Source organism: Phalacrocorax carbo, chromosome 5, assembly GCF_963921805.1.
Source record: "Phalacrocorax carbo chromosome 5, bPhaCar2.1, whole genome shotgun sequence".
Classification (NCBI taxonomy): domain Eukaryota; kingdom Metazoa; phylum Chordata; class Aves; order Suliformes; family Phalacrocoracidae; genus Phalacrocorax; species Phalacrocorax carbo.
This window is the reverse complement of record NC_087517.1, coordinates 60,181,937-60,207,202: the sequence shown is the minus strand read 5'-3', so window position 1 is coordinate 60,207,202 and position 25,266 is coordinate 60,181,937. Positions and strand designations below refer to the sequence as shown.

Here is a 25,266-nt window from a genome sequence, read left to right as displayed (position 1 = left end):
TTTAAGTTATTCAGATGCTACTACAATATTAACTCTGTATTTCTTTAGCAGGGAACTGCACTGATTGCGAACATTGGAGTTTTGTTGCTCTTGCTATGTTAAAGATGTAGTGATTTATTCAGCATGCATATTCCATTCAGCATTTATTTTTAGTGCTTTCGAACTGAAATTAGCCTTAAAATTGTGAGGTCTGCATTGACTGACTCACTAATGGCATCAGTTTGGGAAGGAAAAAATAGCAGTGCAGCTTATGAACTCACAAGTTTTGTTAAAATAACATGCAGTTTAAATAAAAACCTGGAGAAAACTGAGATAGGTTACCACCTGGAACTTCTATAGATCACGCTGCTTTGCATTTAGCATGGAAGTCTGTGACCAAAGGGCAGGGACAGACCTCAGTATGCAAGAAGGAGGTCATGCCAATGATGGTAAATGAGAGCAGTGAATTTCGGATCAGTTTGGGGTTTTAGTCAGATCTTCTATTTTACATTAACACAGAACTGAATCCTTAAATTTTTAATTTGTCCTCAAATATGTTCATATGAGGAAATCTCCCATTGTTCAAACAGAAATTGTCAAATACCATTGCATTAGTGTAGCACAATGTGATAAAAAGGTCTCCTTTGTTGCAGTGTGCCTGCACAGTGATATGGGCATATAGTGGGTACTGACTTCAAAATGTCATGCAGTGTCAGCGTTATATAAACATCATATAATCACTTAGCTGGAGAGAATTATGACAATGACTGCTTAATCATGTTTTTATTTATCTGTGTCCAGTGTAGTCACAACACGAAGTCCTTTCACCTACTAGATTGATTTAAACATCTCTTCAGGTTTATACTGTTTCTTGTTAGTAACTATGAATTTGGGGTTTTTAAGAATTTCTGAAGCAATCAGATTGCTTTTTTTCCCCAGACTGTAGTTTTTTAATTCGATATGATAAGTAACAGGAGTAACTGTGTTTGTGTAATGATGGACTGTGAGAGCTGGGACCTTCTTGAGCACTGAAGGCAAATTTAAATATGAACTGTCAAGTGAGCTAAATGTTATTCTGCCAGATGTGTGACGTACATGGCTAATACGCTGAAGTACCTAATTTCCCACTTTCAACAGAAGCCATGCTGAATAATTGGGGATTGACTGTTTGCTGCAGAATGCCTGCTCCTGGCTTCCAAATATATTTTTAGTACCCTATGTAGCTTGTTTTCAACTAAAGTAAAATCTGCCCACTGTAGACTCCATTCATAACTGCGCATAAATAATTTGAAGGAACATTGTACTCTTAGAAATACTATCTGAGATGATAACTCTGTAGTTATGGTCACTAAGAGGGAAAAATCACCTACAAGAACTGTGGCAGGATTGATCTTTATTTCTTTTTTACTTCATTGGCACTTTCAAACTTATAAAAATCAATGCTGGTTAACTGTTTTGTTAATCAGACAAACATTACCTTTTATGATTCTTCCAGTCCCTCCAACTTTATTGCTCTCCAACTGTTTGCAGACTTATTGGAGACGGCTCCACAGAATGGTTGATGTGGGAAGGCACCTTGGAGATCACAGAATCACAGAATGGTAGGGGTTGGAAGGGACCTCTGGAGATCATCTTGTCCAACCCCCCTGCTTGAGCAGGCACACCCAGAGCAGGGGGCACAGGAACGCGTCCAGGCGGGTTTTGAATGTCCCCAGGGAAGGAGACTCCACAGCCTCCCTGGGCAGCCTGTGCCACTGCTCTGGCACCCGCACAGGGAAGAAGTTTTTCCTCATGTTCAGGTGGAACTTCCTGTTTTTCAGCTTGAGCCCATTGCCCCTTGTCCTGTCATTGGGCACTATTGAAAAGAGCTTAGTCCCATCGTCCTGACACCCACCCTTTAGATATTTATAGGTATTTATGAAATCCCCCCTCAGTGTCCTCTTCTCCAGACTAAACAAACCCAAGTCTCTCAAGCTTTCCTCATAAGGGAGATGCTCCAGTCCCCTGATCATCTTGGTAACTCTCTGCTGGACTTGCTCAAGCAAGATGATCTAGTCCAACCCACCCTGCTCAAGCAGGGTCAGCTAGAGCAAACTGCCATCTCATGATACTTTCTTTTCCTCTTCTGTCCATACACAGCAGATGAAGCCTGGTTCATCTTGGGTAAGTGAAGAGTCCCCTGTATGAGCAAATATAAGTGGCTTATTTGCCACTTAAAAATCCCGTATTTGCTAACTCCAAGCCAAGGACTGTGTCTGGCCAGGGCTGAAGACAGGTAACCATCACTTCCTGAAAAGGCTAAAAGTTCCACAAGAATTGAGACAGATATAGAAGAAACACTAATATTTGACACATGTTCTTAGCTCTTTAAAGTGAGCAAGCCAAACATTAAGGCTATAAGGTAACTTTAACCAAATGGAGTAACCCATAAAACTGTTTCATCTTCAGTACAAAGCAGTAGCAGCTGTGCTTTGATAGTGATTACAACAGTCGGGATGAGGCCTCCTGGTTGATAGTGAAGGATAAACTCTCAGTACTCCAGGCTAACAGGACAATAATTAAAGCTCTAATTTCAGTAAGGCTGGCCCAAGGATTTCAGTCAATGCCTAATGAAATGCTGTCTGGCTAGCACCCATGAAATGTGGATCAGGCTTTAAATGCAGAGCAGCTTCAGACAAGTCAGAGACATACTTTGTGCAACCAGGAGACCAAACCTGGTGCTCCATGTGCTGTAAAGAATGTAAGGTCAGTACAGTTTTATTAAGAGAGGGCAGATCGCTTCATGTACGTATTTTGAGATAATGAGATCTGAGGAAGTTTGAGTTCATTAGCATTAAGTTGATTGTTGATGGAAGATAGCATCAAAATAGTCTAAGTAAAGAGCAGTACTCCTGTGAATAGGAAACATTTTGTATCACAAGTGCAAATGGACACAAGTCATCTCAGAAATGCTAATTAGTTAAAAGGATTCCCTTGCAAAAACAGGCTTTGTGCGGAAGAGTCAGGGGTGCTTATGAGGAGATGCTTAGGGAGGGAGGTCAGAATTTGACCTCTCCTACTCAGAGGTAGAACAGCTAAGTGAAAAATCTGCATTAATGTCTATGAAAAGGCTTGCCTAAGAGCAGTGGTGCATGCATGAAAGTTCTAATCTTACAAAATGGAAGAACTTCTTCTCCGTAAACTAAAAGCTGGAAAGCTTTTACTTCTGTGATGTGCAAACAGATGAGTCCACATGGACTCAGATTGTTTTTCTGCCCTGTCTTCAAAACATTTTTCTTCCCTTCAATAACTACAAGCACAAAATTGTAATAAATCTCTACAACCAGATCTTAGCAGGTTAGATTGCACTCAACACCATATCGGGATCAGGTATGCTAGTGTGATTCAGCGTCTCGGGTGAGGATGCAGCCTGTCACCTCAGCGTTCCCATTCATCTCCCAAGTTGTTCTTTGAATGTTGCAGCAATAAAATTTTCTAGTACTTGCTTTCAGAGCCAATGCAGTTTAGTTCACAAGGAGAGGGCTCTGATGGGTTCAGGCAGACCATGAGATTTCATCTGGAGTTTCCAAGAAGTTGGTAGTGTAATTTTTAACTCTCCAAGTTTCTTTCCTACTGTGAGTCTGACAAGTACAAGTCACGGAGTAAGCTGTACTGGAGATTTTCTGACAAATTGCTCCCCTGTGATTCTGCTTATGAGGATAACAACAGTGTATTTTGAAAGGAGCATGCCGAAGGAAGTAACTTCTAGTTAGTTGTAGTTCTGTCCTCCAGATGTGTACCAAGGAAGGAACTGGACCAGCAGTTTGCTGACTGAAAATCTGACATTTTACTCCAGTCTGGTTTTGTTCAGGGGAAAAGCTAAATACAATTAATGTGGCTTTGAGTTACATTTAGCTCTGCAAATGCTCTTTTGTGATTCTGCTACACTTAATTCTCTTAGGAGACATGATATTGTTGGGTTGACAGTTGGACTTGATGATCCTAGAGGGCTTTTCCAACCTTAATGATTCTATGATTCTAATTCATGTCACAGACCAACAAAATATGTACAATATGGAGAAACCCACTCAGTGAAATAGGTGTTCCCATGTAGTAATCTGATTGTAAGCAGAGGTTCAGTAAGGGAGAAATCTCCTTTTAGCTGAGAAATCCAAGAGCCTTGCAGTAGTGTGAGGCCAGCATGTGTCTACCACAGAATGGGAAGGTTTCCAAAACCCACAGCAGGAGACTCCAGACCTCACAATCTGCGGTCGCCTGCCTCCATTGGGGTACCGACGAAACTTGGGACATTGCTGCTGGTTCAGTGGATTACACTAGCTTTGTGGTCTCATCAGCCCAGTTGTGGAAAGGACAGGATGCAAGTATTGAATGGTCTCTTTTATAAGCTTCTGCACAGGCTACCTGGGTCTTGGAGCCGAGTGTCTTGGAGGGTCACAGCTGACAGTTTGGCGTGTGTGGGTCAGGACTGCAGCACAGCATTTCTTGTCATGGGCATGGGACATCATCCCCTGGGGAGGAGGAGGGAGGAGCAGGGAGGGAGCGGTTAATTCCCAAACCGCTCTCTCCAGTGTGTGCCTCTGCCACCCCTGCACCCCTAGGGAGGATCTGGTCCTCCGGGGTCCCTGTGGGGACATAGATGTGTGCTTTGGGGAGACTCTGTTGTGCAAAATAGTACAAATCACTAGACAGTTTATTGTACAATATAATAATCCTTCTTAGTGTTTTTATTCATATGTAAATCAGGAGGCTGCTAACAGTAGTAATTGTTGGTTTAGAACAACCAAAAGGATGCTGTAAAACTAATTTCCTTAAAAGTCCTGAAAGAACTGTATTATTTATATTGTGAATATTCAGTGACTTTTAATAATGAGTGAATGATGTCCCTAGTTTTCATATTAATTCTAAACAGCAAGAAAGAGGGCTTTTTATCTTCTTTAGGTCTGCGTCCTGCAGATACTGTTACAGGATAATCTACTTCAGATAATAAAATAAAGGCTCCTAAGACAGGCAGAAAATGAAGGGGAAAATCTGGGACATAATATGGCTTTCGTTAAGAAGGTGGCTTAGCCTTACACCCTAGTGATATCTCAGCGGCCTGAAGCTTAGTGTAGCTATTTTAGCTATTCATGGTTGTACTTGAAGGTCATTTAAACAACCTGTTTTTAGAATTGTTGGGTTTATTTTGCTGCTTCATCCACCTGATAAGCTGTTACTGAGAAAAGCTGATCATCTTCTACTTGGCCTGTGGATACCTGTAAGGCCTAATTTGTATGCGAGCCTTTGCAGTATGATTGAAAGCCCCAGAGGTCAAGCCCTAATGAATGAAAACGGGGGGAGGTGTTGTACTATTTGCACAATTAAGCAATGTGCCTTTGCATATCACAGTATTTACCATTTCATTTCTTGCAAAGGTTTACAGCCTGATTTGTGCAAGGGGCACAATACCAAGTCAGAAGTGTTCTTACTCACGGGAGAAACGGAGCTCGCTTGGCCGAGCACAGTGAGACTTCCCACACAGCTAGGACAGTTGGATTGGCATTAATGTCCTGCTTGACATGAAAGCGATTTTCTGCTTTTAAAAAATGTCATTAGCACTAAAATTATACTCAGTGGTGAAAATTTATCAGGTGATGTTTCTTCTTTGCCCTTTTCTTGGGGACCACAAGAGCAGCAGAAAGGAGGAATCTCTGGGATGTAAGCACAGTATTCCAGCCTGAGACATGTTTCGATTGTCTTTGCAGAGATTTGTGAACCTTGCAATTTGTTAATGAACACAAGCAGGACCAAAGCTACAGTTTTTGCATGAGGTCATAATATACAGACTCTTCATTAAAATTCTAGATGCTGACTTCCTGCTCTGCCATTTGCTGTCACTCTGCAAACAGTGGAGCCACTATTTCAAGACATTTGGTGGGCAGGAAAAGTGCCATTTCTGTTAAGGTACATATATTTCTCCACTTGCTTAAGGCTTAAAAATGCTTAGGGAAAGAAATTTTCTTTTAGGATACAGTTGGGTTGGATAAAATTGCATGAGCTTCTGCCAGTCTCTACAGAGAGACCAACAATGAAGATTGAAACAAATCAGTTGAAGCAATAGACTTTGTCGCTTGAAATACATCCTCTACAGCTAAGGAATAATGTTTTTATTTTTTGTAGGCTAGTCTGTTTAAGGATTTCTTCTGATTGTGATGTTGTCCATTTAAAATGTCAGAAATTCTTTTCTTCAGTTTAATGGGCTTAACTTGGTTTAAGAGAGGAAATACTACCAAACTTGCCAGGGTGGGAACAGAGTAACTTTATTTTGTTCTCCAGCTGACTGAGAGCTGCATCAATCTGCACCTCTCACTCCCATCCACCAAATAAACATGCCAAAGGCCCTCATCTGTTAAAGCACTTAGCACAAACTTCAAGTGAAATGTAAATGACACTGTGACCTTTTATAAAAAGAAAAAAGCTCAACTGTTGGTGACAGAAATGACCAACAAAAATGGTACAGGCGCTCCCTGCTCTGTGTTTTCTTTGGTGGTTATCAGTCATGTCTGCATCATCAGTATTCAAACTAACTCATCCTCCATTAATATACTGTTGTGAATTTGGCTGTTAAGTCACATAAGTCATTTAAAGACAAGGAGATCACGGCATAGACATCAGATATCTGAAATTTTATTCATAGTGTGATGAAGTGCCACTGGTGTTTTTAAATACTAAACGTATGGCTACTAGACCTGGCAGAGATTTCATTTGTTATAGTTTATTAAAAATAATGCTACTGAGCATGAAAGGAGGCCATATATAGTATTTGCCTGTTCTGTAATTATAGACTGTGTATGACATGAAAACCTAAGGCAAAACTTCTGCAAACTTTAATAGTATTGGGGTTTTACTCTGAAAAATTACTAATTCTAACCTGGGAAAGGACTACAGAAGTACCTGCTTTGCAGCTGAAGTAGCAGAGCTTGCTAAGAGAACTGTTTACCACTGAAACTGCAGCACTAAACGTTCTGTATATGGAAACGCACAACATACCTGCAAGTAATAAGCCATCAGGATGGAGTTCCCAGATGGCAATATGTCACAATCTCAGCTGCATGACAATTCCTGAAGCCATGCGAGAGACTAAAAACTGAAGAAAATTGTCTATGCAAGTGCTGTACATCTGTGCTGAGTTTCTCTCACATTTCTGTGTTTAAAGAAAGCAAAATTCTCTTCCTTGTTTTGGTGTTTGTTTTGAGGTCCTCTGCTGCACTGTAGAGGTTTTTCTAACTAGTCACTGTGTTAGAACATTGATGGTACTCCAGATAGGTAATGCTGTTTGTCTCCTGGGTCACCATATTGTGTTCCTAACTAATTCACGAGTTTAATAATACCCGTAATAAGATTTTTAGAGCATAATTATTGAACACCAAGCACCGAGAGGTTAGGAGGTCAAGGACAAGGTTAAAACTGCTGCTGAAGGAAACCTTCAGAGCTTCCTTTTTTTCAGAGAGCCACGACAGACTGTGGCATGTCCCAGCTATTACTTCAACTTCAATTTGCACATTAATTTCAGCATATTCAGTCCATTGTAACTTAAGTCTCTGACTGGGTTCTTTATAGCTTTGCTTCAGCTACAGACTAAATGGAATGACAGGTAGCCCACCTGCCCATAAAATCTGGGGTGATTTCAAAAATCTAAGTAAGAAGCACCCTTTCCTGTTTTACATTCTCTGAGTCCTACAGTATCTTTACGTTTCAGGTTCACCCCAGTCTCGACAAGGTGTACCTCTTGCGTTCCAGTGCAGCCTTTGTAGAGTAAAACAGCCTATGTTTTCATTTAGGTCAGTGTATTGATGCGGCTTGTTATATGTCATCTATAAACTTTATCACATGCAAAGGAAGAGGGGGAAAGACTCTTGGATCCTGAGAGTTCACTTGATTTCAGTGGAAGTACATCAGGCTTATTTTAGGTTTGCTGTGAATGAATCAAATCCCATTCTTCTTGCTATAGGATCTACTCCTTTGCATGCTGTAGAAGCAGACTGAAAAATGGCTATGCTTGCTGAGACTTTTTAAGACAATAAGAACAGTTGCTTTTTCATTTCCATTTGTTCTTCTCTCAGAGGTGCTTGCAAGAAGGTCAACTTATAAACTTAAGTTTGACTGATGAACTCTTGTGGGTGTTTTGTTTTGTGGGGAAAAATAAGTATGACCCTGCTGCTAGCCTAAACAAACAAACAAAAGATAATCAGACTTTCACTAACCAGCTTAGGCTGAAATGTGCTGCCTTGTTTTTTTCCTTTTCTGTACATAATGCCTCACTTTCATGTAGATGTTTTAATGTCTGTATTTTATTGTCTTCAGCCCCCAAATAAGCAATTTTTAGACAGTTTTTCTTGTACTTGCGTACGTTGGTGCTAATGTGGTAGCTCTGGAAACCTTAAATCAAAGGTATGCATGATCCTAAGAAAAATGGGTGAGATCTGGCTCATCTGAAATTAGAAATAGATTTGTGATCGCTTTCAGTAGAGGCAGGAGAGCCAGTAGGTATATGAGTTAAGTAATATCTGTGGGGAGCTGGGAATTCTTCTCAAAGTTGTACATGTAACTACCTTACTTTGTCCCCTTCACAAAATGCCAAAAGTTCACACCACTTGTGGAAGCCAAGAGGAACTAAGGACCTCTGTATCCACAGTCATTGCCCATTCCCATACAGGATTAAAGACAACAGGACTGGATTAAAAAAAAACAAAAAACAAAAAACAAAAACCCAACCCCAAAAGAACCCCCAAACCCTCAAGAACAAGATGTTAGTAGAGCATCTTAATTAAGAAGGTGTGGCACTTGCTTGTAATTTGCCTGACTTGACTTCCTAGTTGCAGACACAAAATTCTATCAAATTCTGTTTAGAAAATGTAATGATAGTAGAAATAACACAATTTTAACAAACACTCAGAAGGTTATACCACTGGGGAAAACACATACTTTTTTTTCTGATATGTGGTAAGCTACCTGACTCAGCCCTGGCACTACATTCTTTTATTCTTATGCTTATTGTTGTAGTTCTAGGCATTCCAATAATGACACAGAAATCTATTCTATTAAGTGATCTACAGCCTCTTAATAAAAAGTATGCACTTGACTTGAAGAGCATACAAATACAGTGTAGACTTGAGGAGTCTACAAATAGAATACTAGGAACAGGAGATTGTGGCAGAGAGTAGAAGGAAATGGTATGACATACTGAAATAGCATTCTTGGATAGTGCTTTTAGTACATCACCAAAATTATTGTTTGGGGTTTTTTGGTTGGTGGTTTGGTTTTGTTTTGTTTTGAGACATCTGGGCAAAGGGGAAATTCTATGGACTGCACACAGGAAGATAAGTACTTGGAAGATACCGGCATTATCTCTCCTAGCTTCCAGAAATATTTGCTTGAAAAATGTGACCAATGAAGGCTAGCATCATGATCTAATTACCAGTTGGAAGATAACCTAGTGATACTTGCTGGCTGATAAGTAAGAAGAGGAGGGGTTGAGAAGGGGTTTGAAAATGAAGACAAGGAGCTTGTGCAGCATGGAAAGCAGAACAAGTGGAAGGATATTGCCTTCTTGAAAGGTAACCTGAAACCCAAGTTTTTAGAAGTATTCAGGATGAAGAGGGCATGATGGTTGACATCAGCGAGGGAAGCCAGCAAGGGTCAACTTTAGAAAAGCTGTATTTTAGACATGTTTTCCCACCCCCCACCCCCAAAAAAAAAAAAAAAAAGGGTCTTTAACAAGACGTGATGACTTTGGAAGAGGTTCAAGATGATGATGTGCATTATATAAACGCATGACTACCTGGATGTGGCTATGGCCATAGTGATGTGAAGCACATGAGTGTAGCTGTGAAAGGTAAAAATCTGCTTTTAAACCTATTGATGCTGAGCTACCAAATGCTTATACACAGATGGCAAAGAACTAGCTCAGATTTTAATTTGGACAGGAGGAGTCAGCTCTGGTATAAATTATGGGCCAGTGCATCAGCATATGGGGACGATGGCTGAGTTTGTTTGCAGATGAGCATGTGTTGAAGAAGAAAGCAGGGTAAGAAAGATTAGGGATTCTGTAGGAATCCACAAAGAAAACTGTGAAGGGTAAAGAGGGCTTGGTGTGAGAGGGAAAAGGATAATTCAGATAAGACAAAGTGACAGGAGCCATAAGACAGCATGTTTTTTATAAAAGGACACATTTGTCTGTGCTAGAATGGTTATGATTTTTTTTTTAACTGACTCTTATTTTTTTCCCATGGAAGAGTTGTAGAGATCTGGTGCAGGGATAAGAGCAAAACCAAGAGAAGCTTTAGGAAGTGAATCGAGTAAAATTTTAATTTATCCAGGTCTTGTTAATTCTGTACTTACCAGCATTAGGAAAACCATGGAGGTACGCACTGAAAGCAACAAATGACAGTTTTATTCAATTTAAAAAGTAGAGCATAAGTGAGAGGATTTTTATTTGCTTGTTTTAAATAAAACCAAACCAGAATACCAAATTAGGCAACAGCAGAATTAGGTATTCCACTGCACTATAGGTTCATGAATTTAAATTAAAAAGTCTGGCATTGAGTTGCTGTCTGTTTTCTATTAAAATAATTTTAACATTTTTTGCATCTTTAAGCCTGTATTTATAGCATCACACTATATTATTTAAAGTTTCTGAGCACCTTGGCTTTATTGCTATTAAATATTGATTGTTGCATAGAGTTCAGAAGTTAATTAGCGCACAGGCTTGAAGAAGAGCAAGTAGGTCAGATAATCAGCATGCTGGTGGGTTAATTCAGTAGATACAAATCTCAGCACTGAAGGGAAATAGTAGTCTCCTTCTCACATGCTTTACAATTTAAGTCTAAATTATGGTGTTGCTTTGCGTGGTATACTAGCTGTTGTCAGCTCATCAGTAAGACAAGTTTCATAGTGAATCAATCCTCAATGTGGATAACATATGGTTATAATTGTTCCAAAGTTGTATCATCAGGCTGCATGAGTTGAAAACCTACCTCAAAAAAATAACACAAATCTAAAGGTTGACCTATGGCTTAGGGGTAACTTTCTGTAATTCTTGGCCTGTGTTCTTATGCTTGTCCTTCAGCAGTAAGTCTTTTAGGGTGGCACAAGACACAGTGATGCTGCCGATTGTGGCTACAGGACAGCACAGCCTCTCTCCTGTCACTTTCTACGTGAATAGTACATGGGAAAACACTTGATTTTTGTCCTAGTGATATATTTGTGTTGTTCATAATGAGCTTGGATTCTGCTGGGAGTTTCTTATCAGGGTTGGAGAGTTCTTTCATTCAGATGTGTTTATGTAACAAGAAATGCTGGAATAAAAGTCAGGAACAATATAAATACACAAGTAACAGGAATGTTAGCTAAACCTGGATTTACTGGAATCCACCAGTCTGCTCTTTAGCTGGTGTTGTAGTCAAGTATGAATCTGCTGTGACACTTTGGACCTAAGATGTTAATGTATTTACTCCTGACAATAAATGGCTTCATGGACTCATTTGAAGAAAAATACGGTTCGAAGATGGAATAAAGTGGTGATGAATCAGGCTTCATATCCCTCATAGTTATTATGCCAGAAGCAGGGTAGCAAATAAATACTGCTGGTGCTGAGCATTAAGTTTGCTCATTATAAATGCAGAGTCATGTACCAGTCTCCAGCATGATTTCATCTGGGAACATTGCCATAAGGATTACAAATGGCTTTCAGCTTGAAAATTGGTGTGTATTGCTTTAAAATTCTAGTAGGGAGTTGGCAATTTATCCTTCAGATAATCATCTTGTGTTAAGTTGAATATCTTACTGTAACTTTTTGCTACATGATAAACCAGCTCCTATGAATAATTTACTGCAACTGGCAACCCACTTCAGCTCTGAAGTCTTTATCAACTCTGGTGGCTCTTCAAAGTTTAATAATAAACTTGGAGCCAAAAATCTCATTGCACTTAAAGTCAGTGGAATTTCAGTGTTAATTGCAACGGGAATCACATTTTGACCTCTTAGGGCAAACTTCTCATGAATAGAAACTCTACATCACATCATTGTGAGGACAAACCCATGTATTTGTGTCCAAGCAAGTACAGCTCATTTGCCTTCCCTTGTACTCTACAGCATCATGGGGTTTTCTGCAGATTTTATTTCATAGAGATGTTTGAAGTAGTTTCACTGAGCAAAAAAGTTTGCTGGATTACCTGGGCCTTCATTGCTCTCATGGCAGATTTAGGATGCGTTCTGTACTGCACCACTGCAACACAGCACACAAGATGTGAGTATCCCACCAAAATTATCATTCTGGCCTACAGGAAACCTGTCACGGCAATCCAGTTGGTAATTTTCTAGAAAGAACAGCAAGGCCTTTCAGTTTGCCTGGCCCTGACTGACTGGCTGATCTGTACCAGTGAAGTCTCTCCCAAGCTCTTGCTGCTAAGAAGGATCTGAAGTACTAACTGGGGATTTTGCAAATTGTGCTTAGCATCATTCCCCCTGTGTAAGCAAAGGTAGCCACATCTTGGCAGATGAGCTCTAACACCGGGAAGAAGTACCTGGTACATGTATATGCTAGATTCAATATGCATTATCTCAGCTCTAAACTTTTATAAACTCCTCCCGCCTTCCCCCCCACCCCCGATTCTGAGCATTCTTACACAGGCTTTTTGCTATGCCTGCTTTATGCCTCTGGCACTTGCACGTACTGTGCCCGTGTTTTTTCCCAGTGAGCACTAGCTTAGTAAAGGATTAACTCTTTGGCAGTTAGATGGCAGGCTGTACCAGTGAAATCTCAAGATTTCAGCTGAAAGCAGAATTTGTCTAGGAGGAGATAGGTGGAATAGAAGGACAAAAGGACCCTTTGTTCTGAATGTAACAACTGAGATTTAGGGCAGACTGTGACTCCAAGCGTGAACGCTCCTTTTTCTCTTCCATGCTGATTTGCTACCTGAGATTACATCAAGAGGGAGGAGTCGTCCCTGCATTCCCCAGAGATGAGTAAGGGTATGGCTTGGTCCAATGGCAAATAAAGGGTGAAGCCGCTTCTCCTTTATTCTGCAGTTTGTCTGAGTAGCAGTACTGCATACAGCTTTTGTTTTCATTGCAATATTATATTGTAAGTAAGTTTTCCTGATAGTCATGCAAATTTTCAGAAAAAGGTAGGCTTAGAATATTAAATAGGAAAAGTAACATACCACAGATTAGCTCACCTGAAATGCAGGTGGGGAAAATATTTAGGACAACAAATCTTCTCTAATAGTTTCTAGGCATTATGAAGATTTCTTAAGAATCCTAGGCTATGCAGCTCTCAACTACCACTCATTTGTGTTTTCATCTTCCAGCTGTCTCTTTAGGACAAATATATTTTGCTCTTCTTTTTCTAAACAATTTTTTTTAATAACAAGTATGCCGTGATTAAATGAACAGGGGGTTGGAGCACCTCGTCTACAAGGACAGGCTGAGAGAGTTGGGGTTGCTGAGCCTGAAGAAGAGAAGGCTCCAGGGAGACCTTCTAGCAGCCTTCCAGTACTTAAAGGGGGCCTACAAGAAAAATGGGGAGGGACCTCCTTATCAGGGAGTGTAGTGATAGGACAAGGGGTAATGGTTTTAAACGGAAAGAGTTTTAGATTAGATATTAAATTTGTATTAGATATTAGGAAGAAGTTTTTTACTGTGAGGGTGGTGAGACACTGGAGCAGGTTGCCCAGATAAGCTGTGGATGCCCTCCCTGGAAATGGTCAAGACCAGGTTGAAGGGGCTTTGAGCAACCTGATCTAATGGAAGGTGTCCCTGCCCATGGCAGGGGAGGGGGTTGGCACTAGATCTGTCTTTAAGGTCACCTCTAACCCAAACCATTCTATGATTCTAAATCTCACTCTTTCACCTTTTGAAGATTTTTGGGAACCATTTTATTAGTTTTATTAAGGTGATACCAATCTCAGTTTGCTTGTCTTGTATTTTTGTCTTAATGTGAATAATCAGAGAGATTATTAGGTGGAGCAAACAGGAAATGAAGCCATGGTCTTGCATCGGACACTTCTAGGAAAATAAACTCAAGAAAGCTACGGAATTATTGGTCCTTTAGTTGGAAGATGTCATTTTTACAGGCACAAGGATGTTTGAAGGCCAAATTTCTCAGCAGATATAAAAATTCCCAGCTTTTACAATCCAGAGGAAGATTAGTTATGAAGGTGATTAGTTATGAGGCTGTTCTCTGAGAACACAAGACAGACTGAAACCAAAGCCTTGTGGTATAGACATATGCCAAGCTTTGAAGGCAACTGAGATGCTTTTCTTCAGACCCTGGTATGATGCTTTTGTTACTTTAATAATTTGCTTGCTGTAAACCTTCAGATTAATAACACCAAGTTTTGTTTTGAACAACTTATCTTGTGACACTTTAATCTGCTGCAAGCCCCAGGCTTCGAGAGGAAGTTTCCTGAGGACGCTGAGTTCAGCTAGACCTGTAGTGAGGGCAGGGAAAGCAGGCAGCAAGTGGCAGCCTCCAGAGCCAGCCTGTCAGTGTGTGAACAGCACTCATCCGCCCCTGAAAAGCACCTGGTGTGTGTGGAAGTGCCTTAAGGCTCAGCCCCCATGCTGACTCTGACACTTTGCAGATCACAAATCCTGCCTGCGTTTTTACAGAGCTTCTAACCAACAGTAATGCTGAATCCTTATAATTTCACTTTTTGAGAAGATAAGCAAGTAAGTGCCTTTTTTGTTGAACCTAACTGATTTCCTGAACAAAGGTGCTCCCTTCCAGTTGCCCAGGAGACATAGTTGCACATCAATACTGTTATGGTGAAAGAAATAGATGGTAAAGTGCTGCGGGCTAGAACAGAATCATGAAATGTTAAGGAGGCTTATTTTGTTACAGAATAAAGGAGTTGTTTGGTTTTTAATCATGTGCTTTGGTACCAACATCCAAGCAAGAATTTTTTTCTGTGGAATTTCAGTAGCTCCCTGGGGAGTATGTATGTGATGGTGAAGTGAAAAATGTGTGGTTGTGTTTTGCTGAGGCTGCGTCCTTGGTGAACGTGCAAAGGAACTTTGAATGCATGCTGTAAATCAGCATACAGCAAGTGTCTTGACTTCAGCAGACCTAAGCAAATGTTTGGCTGTTGAGCCTCCAGACCCTTGAACAAGGACTGCTGTGACATTTGCCATTGTAGAAGAAATGAAAGGCCCAAGTTCTCAGTAAAATTTTCAAAGTTACCCTAATGTATTGTAGGAACAGATGTGCTGGTAAAGCATGTTTTGTCTGTATCTTCTGAAGTGTTTTAAACACAAGTGCCACATTTGTCCATTTTGCGCTGAAGTGGACTGCAAAACAGCTAGCATGCTTGTTGATGCTTGTTAAAAGCATCCTCTTGAATAAGTACTGCTGTGGGCACTGATCTATTTAACAACTGATCTAAATCACAAGTACAAACTGTTTTTTATAGGGCTACAGATAAGATGATAAAACATAAGCATGGTTTCAATCTATAAGATCATATTTTATCTGCCAGTCAATTTAAAATATGATCAATAAAAAGTCATATATGTGCATACCTAACAGGTACATTATGAGAAGGTAATTCAGTTCATGTAACTCAGCTGGTTAATCTCCTACTGCCCACTCTGGAAAGGTAAATTGTGTACCATCCTCAAACTGAAACAAAACAAAACCACCCAAAAAAACCCCCAACCCCATGAAACAAAACAAAAGAAACCCAAAAAGTGTTTTGGAAAATTAAAATAATCAAATAGAAACAGGGAGGCATAGTGTGAAAGCAATTAAAATCTTTTTATTTAATATATGAAATTATTTTAAGGGAGGCTTTACCATGGTTTCATGTTTAATAGCTTTAGGTTTCAGACTAGAAGAGCATTTTGAGTTTAATCAGTAGTGTCAAGAATTAAGTTTGTTTTACCAAATGGATGTGCTCCCTTCATCCCGACACAGTTACTGTTATGCTGTCTTAGTGCAGGGACTGTTTTATTCTTGGACTGGGGGAAAGGAGCCAGGGACTGTCCATAGGTTTTAAGAAAACTTCTCTGGCCAAGTGCAACCCAAACCAATACCTCACTGTTTGCTAGCATGCTGCTCAAGTAGAATTTGTAAAGGGTATGTGTTTTTGATGTGATCCCTCCAGTAGAAGAATATAGTAGTCAAACTACCAGGTTATGCAATGTTTTCAATTCTGAAATAAGATAAGGTAGTATTAGATAGGATACTAAAATATTTATAATAATTAATATATGGAATAATTAAATAATATCTGTATTACTGGATAAGCAAAGCAGCATCCTGAAAGAACCTAGTTAAAAGGACTAATTGCCACCCTACCACAGACCACAGTCTGCTTCAGTTTGACCTTATTTTTACATGCCACTTAAGAGCTGCAAGGTGCCTTTCCCAATACTAGGTGAGAATACAGGATTTCACACGTCCTTTACTAAACTGGTCCCAATGAAAAATAAAGTGATATTAGCAGGTAGGGTGAGCTCTCTAAAGATAAGCAACAACCTGCTAATTATCTCTATTAAGCATAATTGCATTTGATTGTTCTATTTCTGCACAGTTTTGCCAACAAACAGAATTGGGTAATTCCCCCAGCCAGAGCCATCATTCTGCTTCTGCCCAGAAAGATGCTCAGACTGAACCATTGCCGATTTGACATCAAAAAAAGCTGGTGGAGTTGCACTGTGAATTGGGCTTGCTTTATCCAGGAAGATGAAATGATTACCTTCAGGCCACACTGGGAAAGGCTGAGGAGACTGAACTAATAAAAACAGCTCAGTCCTGAGGGTTTGCAGGTACACCACTTTTTTTGCAGGAGCAACCTTGAGCTATAGTGTGGACTTCTCAGAGTTACAGGCAAGCCTGCTCATTTGTTTTCAGTGACTGATGTGTATCTTCAAGAAAAGAAAAGAAAAAAAAGCAAAAACGATTTATTTTCTTCTACCATGTTTTCTGTGGTGACAATGTGCTGAAAAAATTGAATTAACAACTCCCTTTTAGTAAAAAATGCAAATAACTGACAGTTTCTCTCTCATTTTTCTAGTAGTAAATTTAGGTGAGAGGCAAACAAGCTGCAACAAAATGTTCGTCTGTAGAGTTAATGTGTCCTAACAATCCCCTTTAAAGACCATCTTGATCCTACTGCCTTGCTGTATCACTACCTCAATCTCTCGCCAAAAAAAGCATCTGGATACATCTTAAACATATGCAAAATAGTTGCTGTTGGTCTGTCTAGAAAGGGCATTCTAAGTCTCCTAAAGCATCGGTTTTGTTTGCAAAAATGTTTATTATCTAACTTACGGATGGAGTCTGTTGGGACGTGGTCTTGTTAGTCCTTCTGCAGTTCTTACAATTTACTTCAATCAGTAATAACCAGCCGTTTTGGAAATGTGCTCTGCTAGGTCCTTTTATTTACCCTTCTCTTCTGCAAGGCATGACTGAACTATTCAACTTCCCTCTATTCAGACTCTTAAAACCTAGACTCACCTTGGTTCAGCCAGCTCCGATTTCTGCTATCATTTCTGTGGAATGAAAGGAATGAAACTTGATGAAGGGGTTCAAACTTATTATTAGCGCAAACCATTAATGGCAACTTCATTAACTTTTATGCATCTACATCAGTTTATATTTGCTGCAGATCTGCCCCAGAAGTGTTACAGGAGGGTAAATAGGATGTGGTCTTGCGCAGAAACACCACCATTTGTTTTGATCTGTGTTTAATCTCTGCATTGACTGATTTCATCATTCAAAGGTGGTTTTTTCCATTAAGCTCCAAAATCTCTCCTCAGTCCTGGTTTATTCTGTTTATCTGCTTTCTCCCCTATTTGCAAGTAATATTTTATCAGAGTTTTCACAAATAAGAATATGCACATACAAAACGAGCTGCAATGACCAGATACCAAGAGATAGTACCATCAACCTCCAGGAGCAGAAAAGATACCCAAATACACACAGCATAATTTCCAGTTCCCCTTTTGTTACAGACACATGGCATGGATACAGTAAGAGGACGGAAATGTTAATTTGGTGCTTCTGTCCAGCTCTTTTCTGGTGTGGTTCTGATACCGGTGGGGTTGTCAAAGCCTTACACCTACCCTTATTGGGTAAGACTGCTAAAGCATGATGTTGCCGTTTCATCTTCCTCATGGTCCTCTCAAGAAAAGGGTCTGATTTTAGCAAAATAAATTCTATTTGTGATTAGCAAACAGACAATCCTAGCATAGTCCTGCGTTTCTTTTCTGGGCTTATATGTAACCCGTTATCTTCAAGAGGACACATTATCGACTCTGGCAAGCTCACCTTCCTTCCCCTTCTTTTTTTTTTTCTTCTAGAGAATCCTCCCACATATCTGTAATCAAACAGAGTAGAAACAATTTGTGTAATATAATGGTCTCATGCCTTTGGTCATAAGTGTAATCACTGAGGCCTAAGAGAATACTCCTTTGCTACCAATCCAAAGCAGCCAGTGTCTGGGCCCTTTTTCTAGTCTCTTGTGTCTGTGTATTGACATATACAAAATAAAATGAGAACAAATAGCCTGAAACATGGCCATTCTGGTCTCTCTCCTGCCATGTATCTGTCTGTTACCAACTGCAATAACTTTTTATTGTACATACCGGATTCTGGTTAGCTGCCTCAAATTTGTTTTTTAGCATTTGTTTGTAGAAAACCTTCATTTATATTTCTTTCTGCCATATAAAAGATTGGGATCCTTCAAGCTGCACTGCTGTGCTGCTGCTCACTTTCTTACCTCTGAAGTTCAGTATTATCCTTAAATGAAATTGTCTAATCAGAGTTGATGGCAATACTCAAAGTAGCCCGACGTCCTACTAGAGGGTGTACCTCTTGCTCTTTGAAGACCCACAGTGCATGACCATAGGAAACAGAAGTAAAAAGGCACATGATGAGCCAGCAATCAATTTAGTTTGCATATTTCCTATTAAGTAATTAACCAACATTGACTGGTTGGTAACAATTAACAATTAATTGTTAATTTAGAACAACTTTTAAATTGTTGTGTTGCCTCCTGCATGAAAGGAAGTAATTTGAAAGCCACTATGGGGTCAGCCTACTGCGATTCAGCATATTTATCTTTGCCATTAGCTTTTTGGTAAAAGTGCTGCTTCTGTCTAGAAGCCACAAATCTTGTTTGTGCTTCCTGTTGCAGAATGTTTATTACACAAGCAATCAGCAGCTCCATGTGGGTGTTCTGAGTCCCACTATCGACGACGATGACAACAGATGCCTGGTGGATGTGAACAGCAGGCCCAGGCTCATTGAATGCAATTATGCCAAAGCCAAGAGAATGAAGCTTTACTGGCAGTTTACTCAGGTAATTCTTACTCAGCAGACATTTCAGAAAGTTCAAAAAGTTCTGTTTCAGTATCCAAAGTGTGAGTAATCTGTTTACTAACAGAACAGAAGCAGATTTATCCTTGCTTTCTTTGCACAGAGCCAGGAAGCTATGGTTACATTTGATCCCAATGTCAGCTACTCCAGGAGGTTATAAAACTTGTATTATATTTTCTGCATTCACAATAAATTGTTTGTTTCTAAGGCAGAGTGACTGCTACAGAATTATTTCAATCAAAAAAATATTTTGGTAGAGTCAAATGCAAAGTAACCCATTTAGGAACAAGAAACAGAACTTTTTTGTTTGGGTTTTTTTGGAGGTAGCAACTCAGAAAAAGAGGTAGTGGGTCACTGATGATAACAGCCTCATCATGAACTACTTTTGCAGTTCCTTACTTTAAAAGGCTAATGCTTTTGTGTGTGAGAGAGAGCAGGAGAGATAAAAAGAAGTGCCAGTAAAGGCTAAGAAGTGATTTCACAGTGATGAGACTGCTGCTAGGACACTGAGTCCAGGCCTGGTGTCTGCACTTCATAACTGATTCAGAAATACAAGGGACAACTATAAAGCCCCACAAGAGTTCTGGGGCTAGAAAACATGCTCTGTGGTATAATGCTTATGGAAATCACTGTTAAGTTTAGCTAAGAGGGTGTGGCAAGGTGACTCAAAGCATATCAGTGTTTCCACAGAGGGACATAGGTTATCCTGAAGACAAACAGGTTCCAATGGTTTGAAGCCAAGGAGAGTCAAATTTGGTCTTTCAAAGGAAGGTAGGATTTTTCTAAGGGAGGAATTAAGTCATTGGAAGTTTACCATATCAGGTACTGACATGTCAGTTGCTTAGGATAAATAAAATGAGATTACAGTACTTTCTAAAATGAGCACCTGATTTAGCTTCACTGAAAAATGTAATAGCTAGTGCGAGTTTAACTGGTCACAGTCGCTCCTCTGTAGTTTTGCGGCTGCAAATCTAGTCTCACCCCATGGGCTGAGGCTCATTGTTAAGGTAATTTATTCCTGCATTTAATCTCTCTGTATCTTCCATGTGGGTTTGCAAATATCTTTTCTGCCAGCTGATTAGTTTTTTTTTCCTTTGACTTCAACAGCCGTGATTAGTATATTTTAGGACATTAGTAATACAGTTTAGCATCTACCTTAGTGCAGAGAGCATTTGGACAGTAATAAGTAAAACATACTATTAGCATAATTTGCATTTATATTTGAAAGTAATCCAACTCTTTGTCTTTAAAGGGTAGCTCTCAAGCAGCAGACCTTAAATCCCTAACCTGGAAAGACATCCCAGCTTTCACTTTCAGTCTCCTCAAAGGCAGAGCTTTAATTATGTCTTCTCTCAAATTGTAACAAGTGTCTTGTCATGACAGGAGGCCTCGCTGTAGCCATCTCTGCACTTGATTTTTGATACATTTTAAAAAAGTATAATTAGTGTATTTTAAATAAATAGTATTTTAGTAACATTTTATTTAGTACTGTCTACCTAGTCAGTGATTTCTCTAGATAACCCAACTCTTGGTGACAATTAAAGGTTTCTACTCCAGAATACTGCTGCTATTTTGTATAATTATGTTAGATCGGATCTGGGGGGGCAGCAGTAGAATGCATTGATAATTTAACTATGAAAAGCTTCACAAATGGTATTTAACTACTTTAGGTTTGTCTTCTGTCTGTATTTCCATTCCATGTTCTAAATACAATTCCCAGTGAAGGTGCAGTGCTGTTAAACTAGATTCTATGGACTGTACTTAAGTAAGTCAGGCTTTTACAAAGAAACTTCTGTCCAGGAGAAGTGAAAGCTAATTAGTTGTTTCTTTATGATAAATTAAGAGACAAATGAAATAAGTAAAAGCTTGCTGTTCAAAAAGGGTTTTGCTAATACCCAATGCAATTAAAATACCAGTGTTTCTCAACATACAGCATGGTACACAGCCCCTTGTATGTTTTGTAAGCTACAAGAAAGTTAATGAGAGTAACCAAGGCTTGCCAAGATCCACTGGTGAACCCCTTGAAATGCTCCCATTTAGTCTGGTGAAAGGATGTGTTTCTGTGAATACACTGGAAGCTGTCTAGCTGAGAAGAGTCTTTTTTTTATTATGTTTTTAAAGCTCTGGTATTGATTTTCCATATTATGCATATTACTGAAAATAAGCAGGACTCTAAGTATTGATGCTTATGTAGTCTTGAAGTTTGTAAAATATTAATTAAAACGCAGATGCTGGCCATAGCTTTTTATAGCACCTTCCTTTGGCTGCAAGGATGCTTTGGCATCTCTAGCCATGCAACAAGAATATCTGATGATACAGATAATTAAAAATATAGCAGTGTAAGTAGAGAATTGTCTCAGAAAAGGAATGGGAACAAGACTTGCCAACCAAAGCAGGATAAACCAATTGAACTCAATTCCTCTGACCAGCACAAAAATCAGTATTTGCCCTGCATTCCAGACCTGTTTCTTAAAATTTGAATGAGGACACTTTGTCATTTTTTCTGCAAAACACGCTATTTTCTGAGAGGCACTGTCTGTGGCGGGACATGGACTTCAGTCTGGGTGGCAGAAAACTGTACAGCTTTTTGGAAAAAGGATTCCTCTGGTAACGTTTTCCTCCTCCCTTGCCTTTCTGAAATGTAATGATGAGAGAAATCCTTATGACAAAAGTAGGAAATAGGCTAGTGGCCTTGCTTCTGTAGATCTATTACAGAATTTAGTTCTTCATTTCCACCTTTGATTAGAAGAGTGTGTGTAGGTATACAGATTATATATATATTACATATACACACGTATATATATCAAACTTGAGTTGTGTTTTTTTAAATGTATCTTTTACTGGGGTTTTAAAATTTCAAATTATGTGGCTACCTTCGGTTGTAGGCAGCTGGAGCCAGACACTCAGACGTCCACTGCTGCCTTGTGGACAAAATAGTGGTTTAATAGGCATTCATATGGAGGGAACCACCACCAGTACCTCAAACTGTTTTCATGCTAGATCACGCTGGCTGTGTGGACAGAGGCCTTGGGAGACTGCCTGGTATCTTTCTGTACAGGACAAACTCGCATTGGGCATTCAAAGCTTGTATTATGTGTTTGTATAATCAGGATCCATCTGAGCAAATTTCCATGCTCCACAGTTTTGTACAGCTGCCAAATGCAATGAGACCCAAAAAAAATGTAGGCTTCAGTGATATTCTTCCTTCCAAGGCTTCTTCAAGTGCTTATAACTGTAATTATTTCAAATTATGTAAATTAGCCCTGAAAAGACACCCATCAATGGGGTAGTATTCATGAATTTTATTGTTCAGGTGGTTTGTCAAGTCTTCTCTCAGGGAAATGCTTATTTTGGGAATATTTTTATACTGAAAAGTCTGCTAGGTGTTTGACATTTCACCTAGTTCAGTCTGTATCACCACTTTTTAGTTTAATCAGAACAGAAGTAGACCTTGTAGCAAAATAGTAAGTAATCACCAGAAATTTCACGAGGCAGAGAGGATAGAATTACAAGAACTACAGGGTAGTAAACTGGTCAGAATTTTACTAAAATATTAATTTAAACATGGTATCAAGGATGCTGCTCTGGCATCACAAGTTATTAGTTTTTGCTTTCCTAACTTCAGTTGCTGCTGCATTCCCTGTCTTTGGTACTAAAAAATTGATCCTGCTCATACTCTGTGAGCTCTTTAGGGCAAGGAGCAGGTGCACATGCAGCGTGCTGGCAGGAGCAGTCTGCTCCCCAGCGTAACCGAGTGCTCACGGGGAGGGTCAGGTCAGCAGCACACGTGAGCGACAGTCGCTGTCCCTGTGCTCAGTAGAGCTGCTGTCCTTGGGACTGCTGTAGTGATTGCATTACAGGGTCTGCTGTGTGACAGCGAAGGGGCTCCCATGTGTAGGAGATGGAGGCCAGTGCACCCGGGCAAATAACTCCTTGGGCCATCTTTCAGTAGAAACTGCTTATGCTATCAAGTTTGTTCTGCGTACTAAGAAATAGTATCCTCTAAATGCTGCAGTCAGAATTCCTTTTTTTTAAGGTGTTTCTCAGACTCCAGTCTGATTTCTCAGGCTTATTGCTGATAGAGAGGCAGTTGTGACACAGCACCTGCCCTAAGAGTGAAATTCGTCTCTACGTACATCACCTAGGTGACAGCAGGTCATCTAGAAAGTGCACTTACGGCATGTTAGGACTCCTCTAGCAGCATAACAAAGGCAAAGGAAGAAGTGTTTTTGTAATTACTCTTTATCTTGAAGTGTCTTCACATTTATATTTAGTTGAATAGGGGTGTGACTGTTTCTTAAGCTTCTAACCAGACTAGCTACACTGTAACTATTTGCTGTTGTGAGAAATGTGACAGATGAGGGATCTCTGTAAATAAGAGGTATTAGAAAGGACACAAGGCAGAGCTAAAAAACCCAAAGAGATTAATCTTTTTAAGGCTGTTCCATGTTGAATTCTTTTCAGTACCGCAAGCTCTGTTAAGTAATCCAACTTCCAGTGTGGTTGCCATAGAAAGGTAAGAAGACTATGCACCTCTAGGGATGCACACGCATCGCAGACCTCATGGGAGGGAAGGGCTGTGCAGACTCTGTGCTCAGCCCTGTCACGTAGCCAGATGCACTAGCAGTCGCATGCACCTGTGATACTAACATTGCACTTACATGTTTTGGAGAATTGGGATTCTAGTCAGCGCTGGAGATTTCCACAGGAAATCTTCCAGTTCAGAAGTGTTCAGAGCGTGGTTTATGCGATCCTGAGAAGCTGTAAATAAAATTTGTTGCTGACAACTGTAGTTACCATCTGTATAACTTCCCAAATGCCATAGTAGGAATTGCTTTGGAAGGAAAAGGGAAGACAGATGAAAGCAAATTAATTACTTAGTTGTTAAACATGATGATTCAGATCTCATTTAAATAAGTATTAGATAATAGATATATAGCTACGTAGAATATCTATTTAATCTAAAGAAAGAATAGATCTTAAAATTACTGAAAGCATTTACATCTTGTACCTCCTACAGATTTTGGCCTTTGCCAGAGAGTAATTCTGAATTATTCTTACCTGCCTTTATCTTGTGAAATTAAAGGATGTACAATATTACTGCTAGCTAGAACCATTACCCACAACCACAAGCCAAACAAGTAAGGGAACGCAGGGGGCAGAATACATGGCAGGATTACACTGGAGGCCTGTGAAGCAACCAGAGAATCTCCGTACCAATTTCATCTGCCCCCTTGCTGAGCATATACAGTGCAGAATTGGAGGCTAACACCACTAAACAGCAGACAGTTTCCTTCTAATGTCCACTCCCAGTTTTCAACCCATGCATTAACCAAGAACATCGGTGTACCAGATTTCAGTAAAAGCTGTGTGTCTAAGGGAACAATTAGTCCCCATGAACTTCTTCAGATTCTTCCATTATGAGAGCCATGGGATAGAAAAAACAGCAGCACAAGTTTGTCAAGAATTTGAATTTATGCTGTACTTCTAACCCCAAACTATGCAAATAGACTCAATATGTATTTGCAGCCTAAGACATGCTGTACTGCTATACAGCTATACAATTATGCAGCGCTACCTGCCTGGCAGCTCAGAATGGAAAGTGATTGTGATCCTGTTAAAAGAAATACAGATTTTGATCCTGCAGGCGAATATAAAGAAAAACAGAACCTAATTATTCAATTGAGCCAATAGACTAGGTCAAGCCCCGTATTTTTAGTGAGGCCATCTGATTTTTAAACACCTCAACCACAAAAGGGGACTTCCACAAGCCCCAGGGGCCCCAGTGCAGTGTTGGTGTATGGGTCCAGTACATCAGCAGCACTTTTTTCTATACTTAGCTACACATTGTCTATCTTTGTTCCAATATTACTCTAGCTTGCCTGTACTTAATATTTTAACTAACTGGATAACTGCACAAGGTTTAT

At 39.8% G+C, this 25,266-nt stretch overlaps 1 protein-coding gene across 5 annotated transcripts in view; it reads left to right on the top strand.

The window, feature by feature from the left end:
• The window catches only part of GALNT18 (polypeptide N-acetylgalactosaminyltransferase 18), a 339,486-nt gene that overhangs the window by 303,153 nt on the left and 11,067 nt on the right, over positions 1 to 25,266 (top strand). For 4 of the 5 annotated variants that reach the window (XM_064452727.1, XM_064452726.1, XM_064452728.1 and 1 more), the window contains one exon: positions 19,158 to 19,322. The exons of the other annotated variant lie outside the window; for it this stretch is intronic. In XM_064452727.1, the coding sequence (XP_064308797.1) occupies positions 19,158 to 19,322 (165 nt within the window). The remainder of the gene's footprint in view (positions 1 to 19,157; positions 19,323 to 25,266) is intronic. 5 annotated transcript variants of the gene reach the window in all.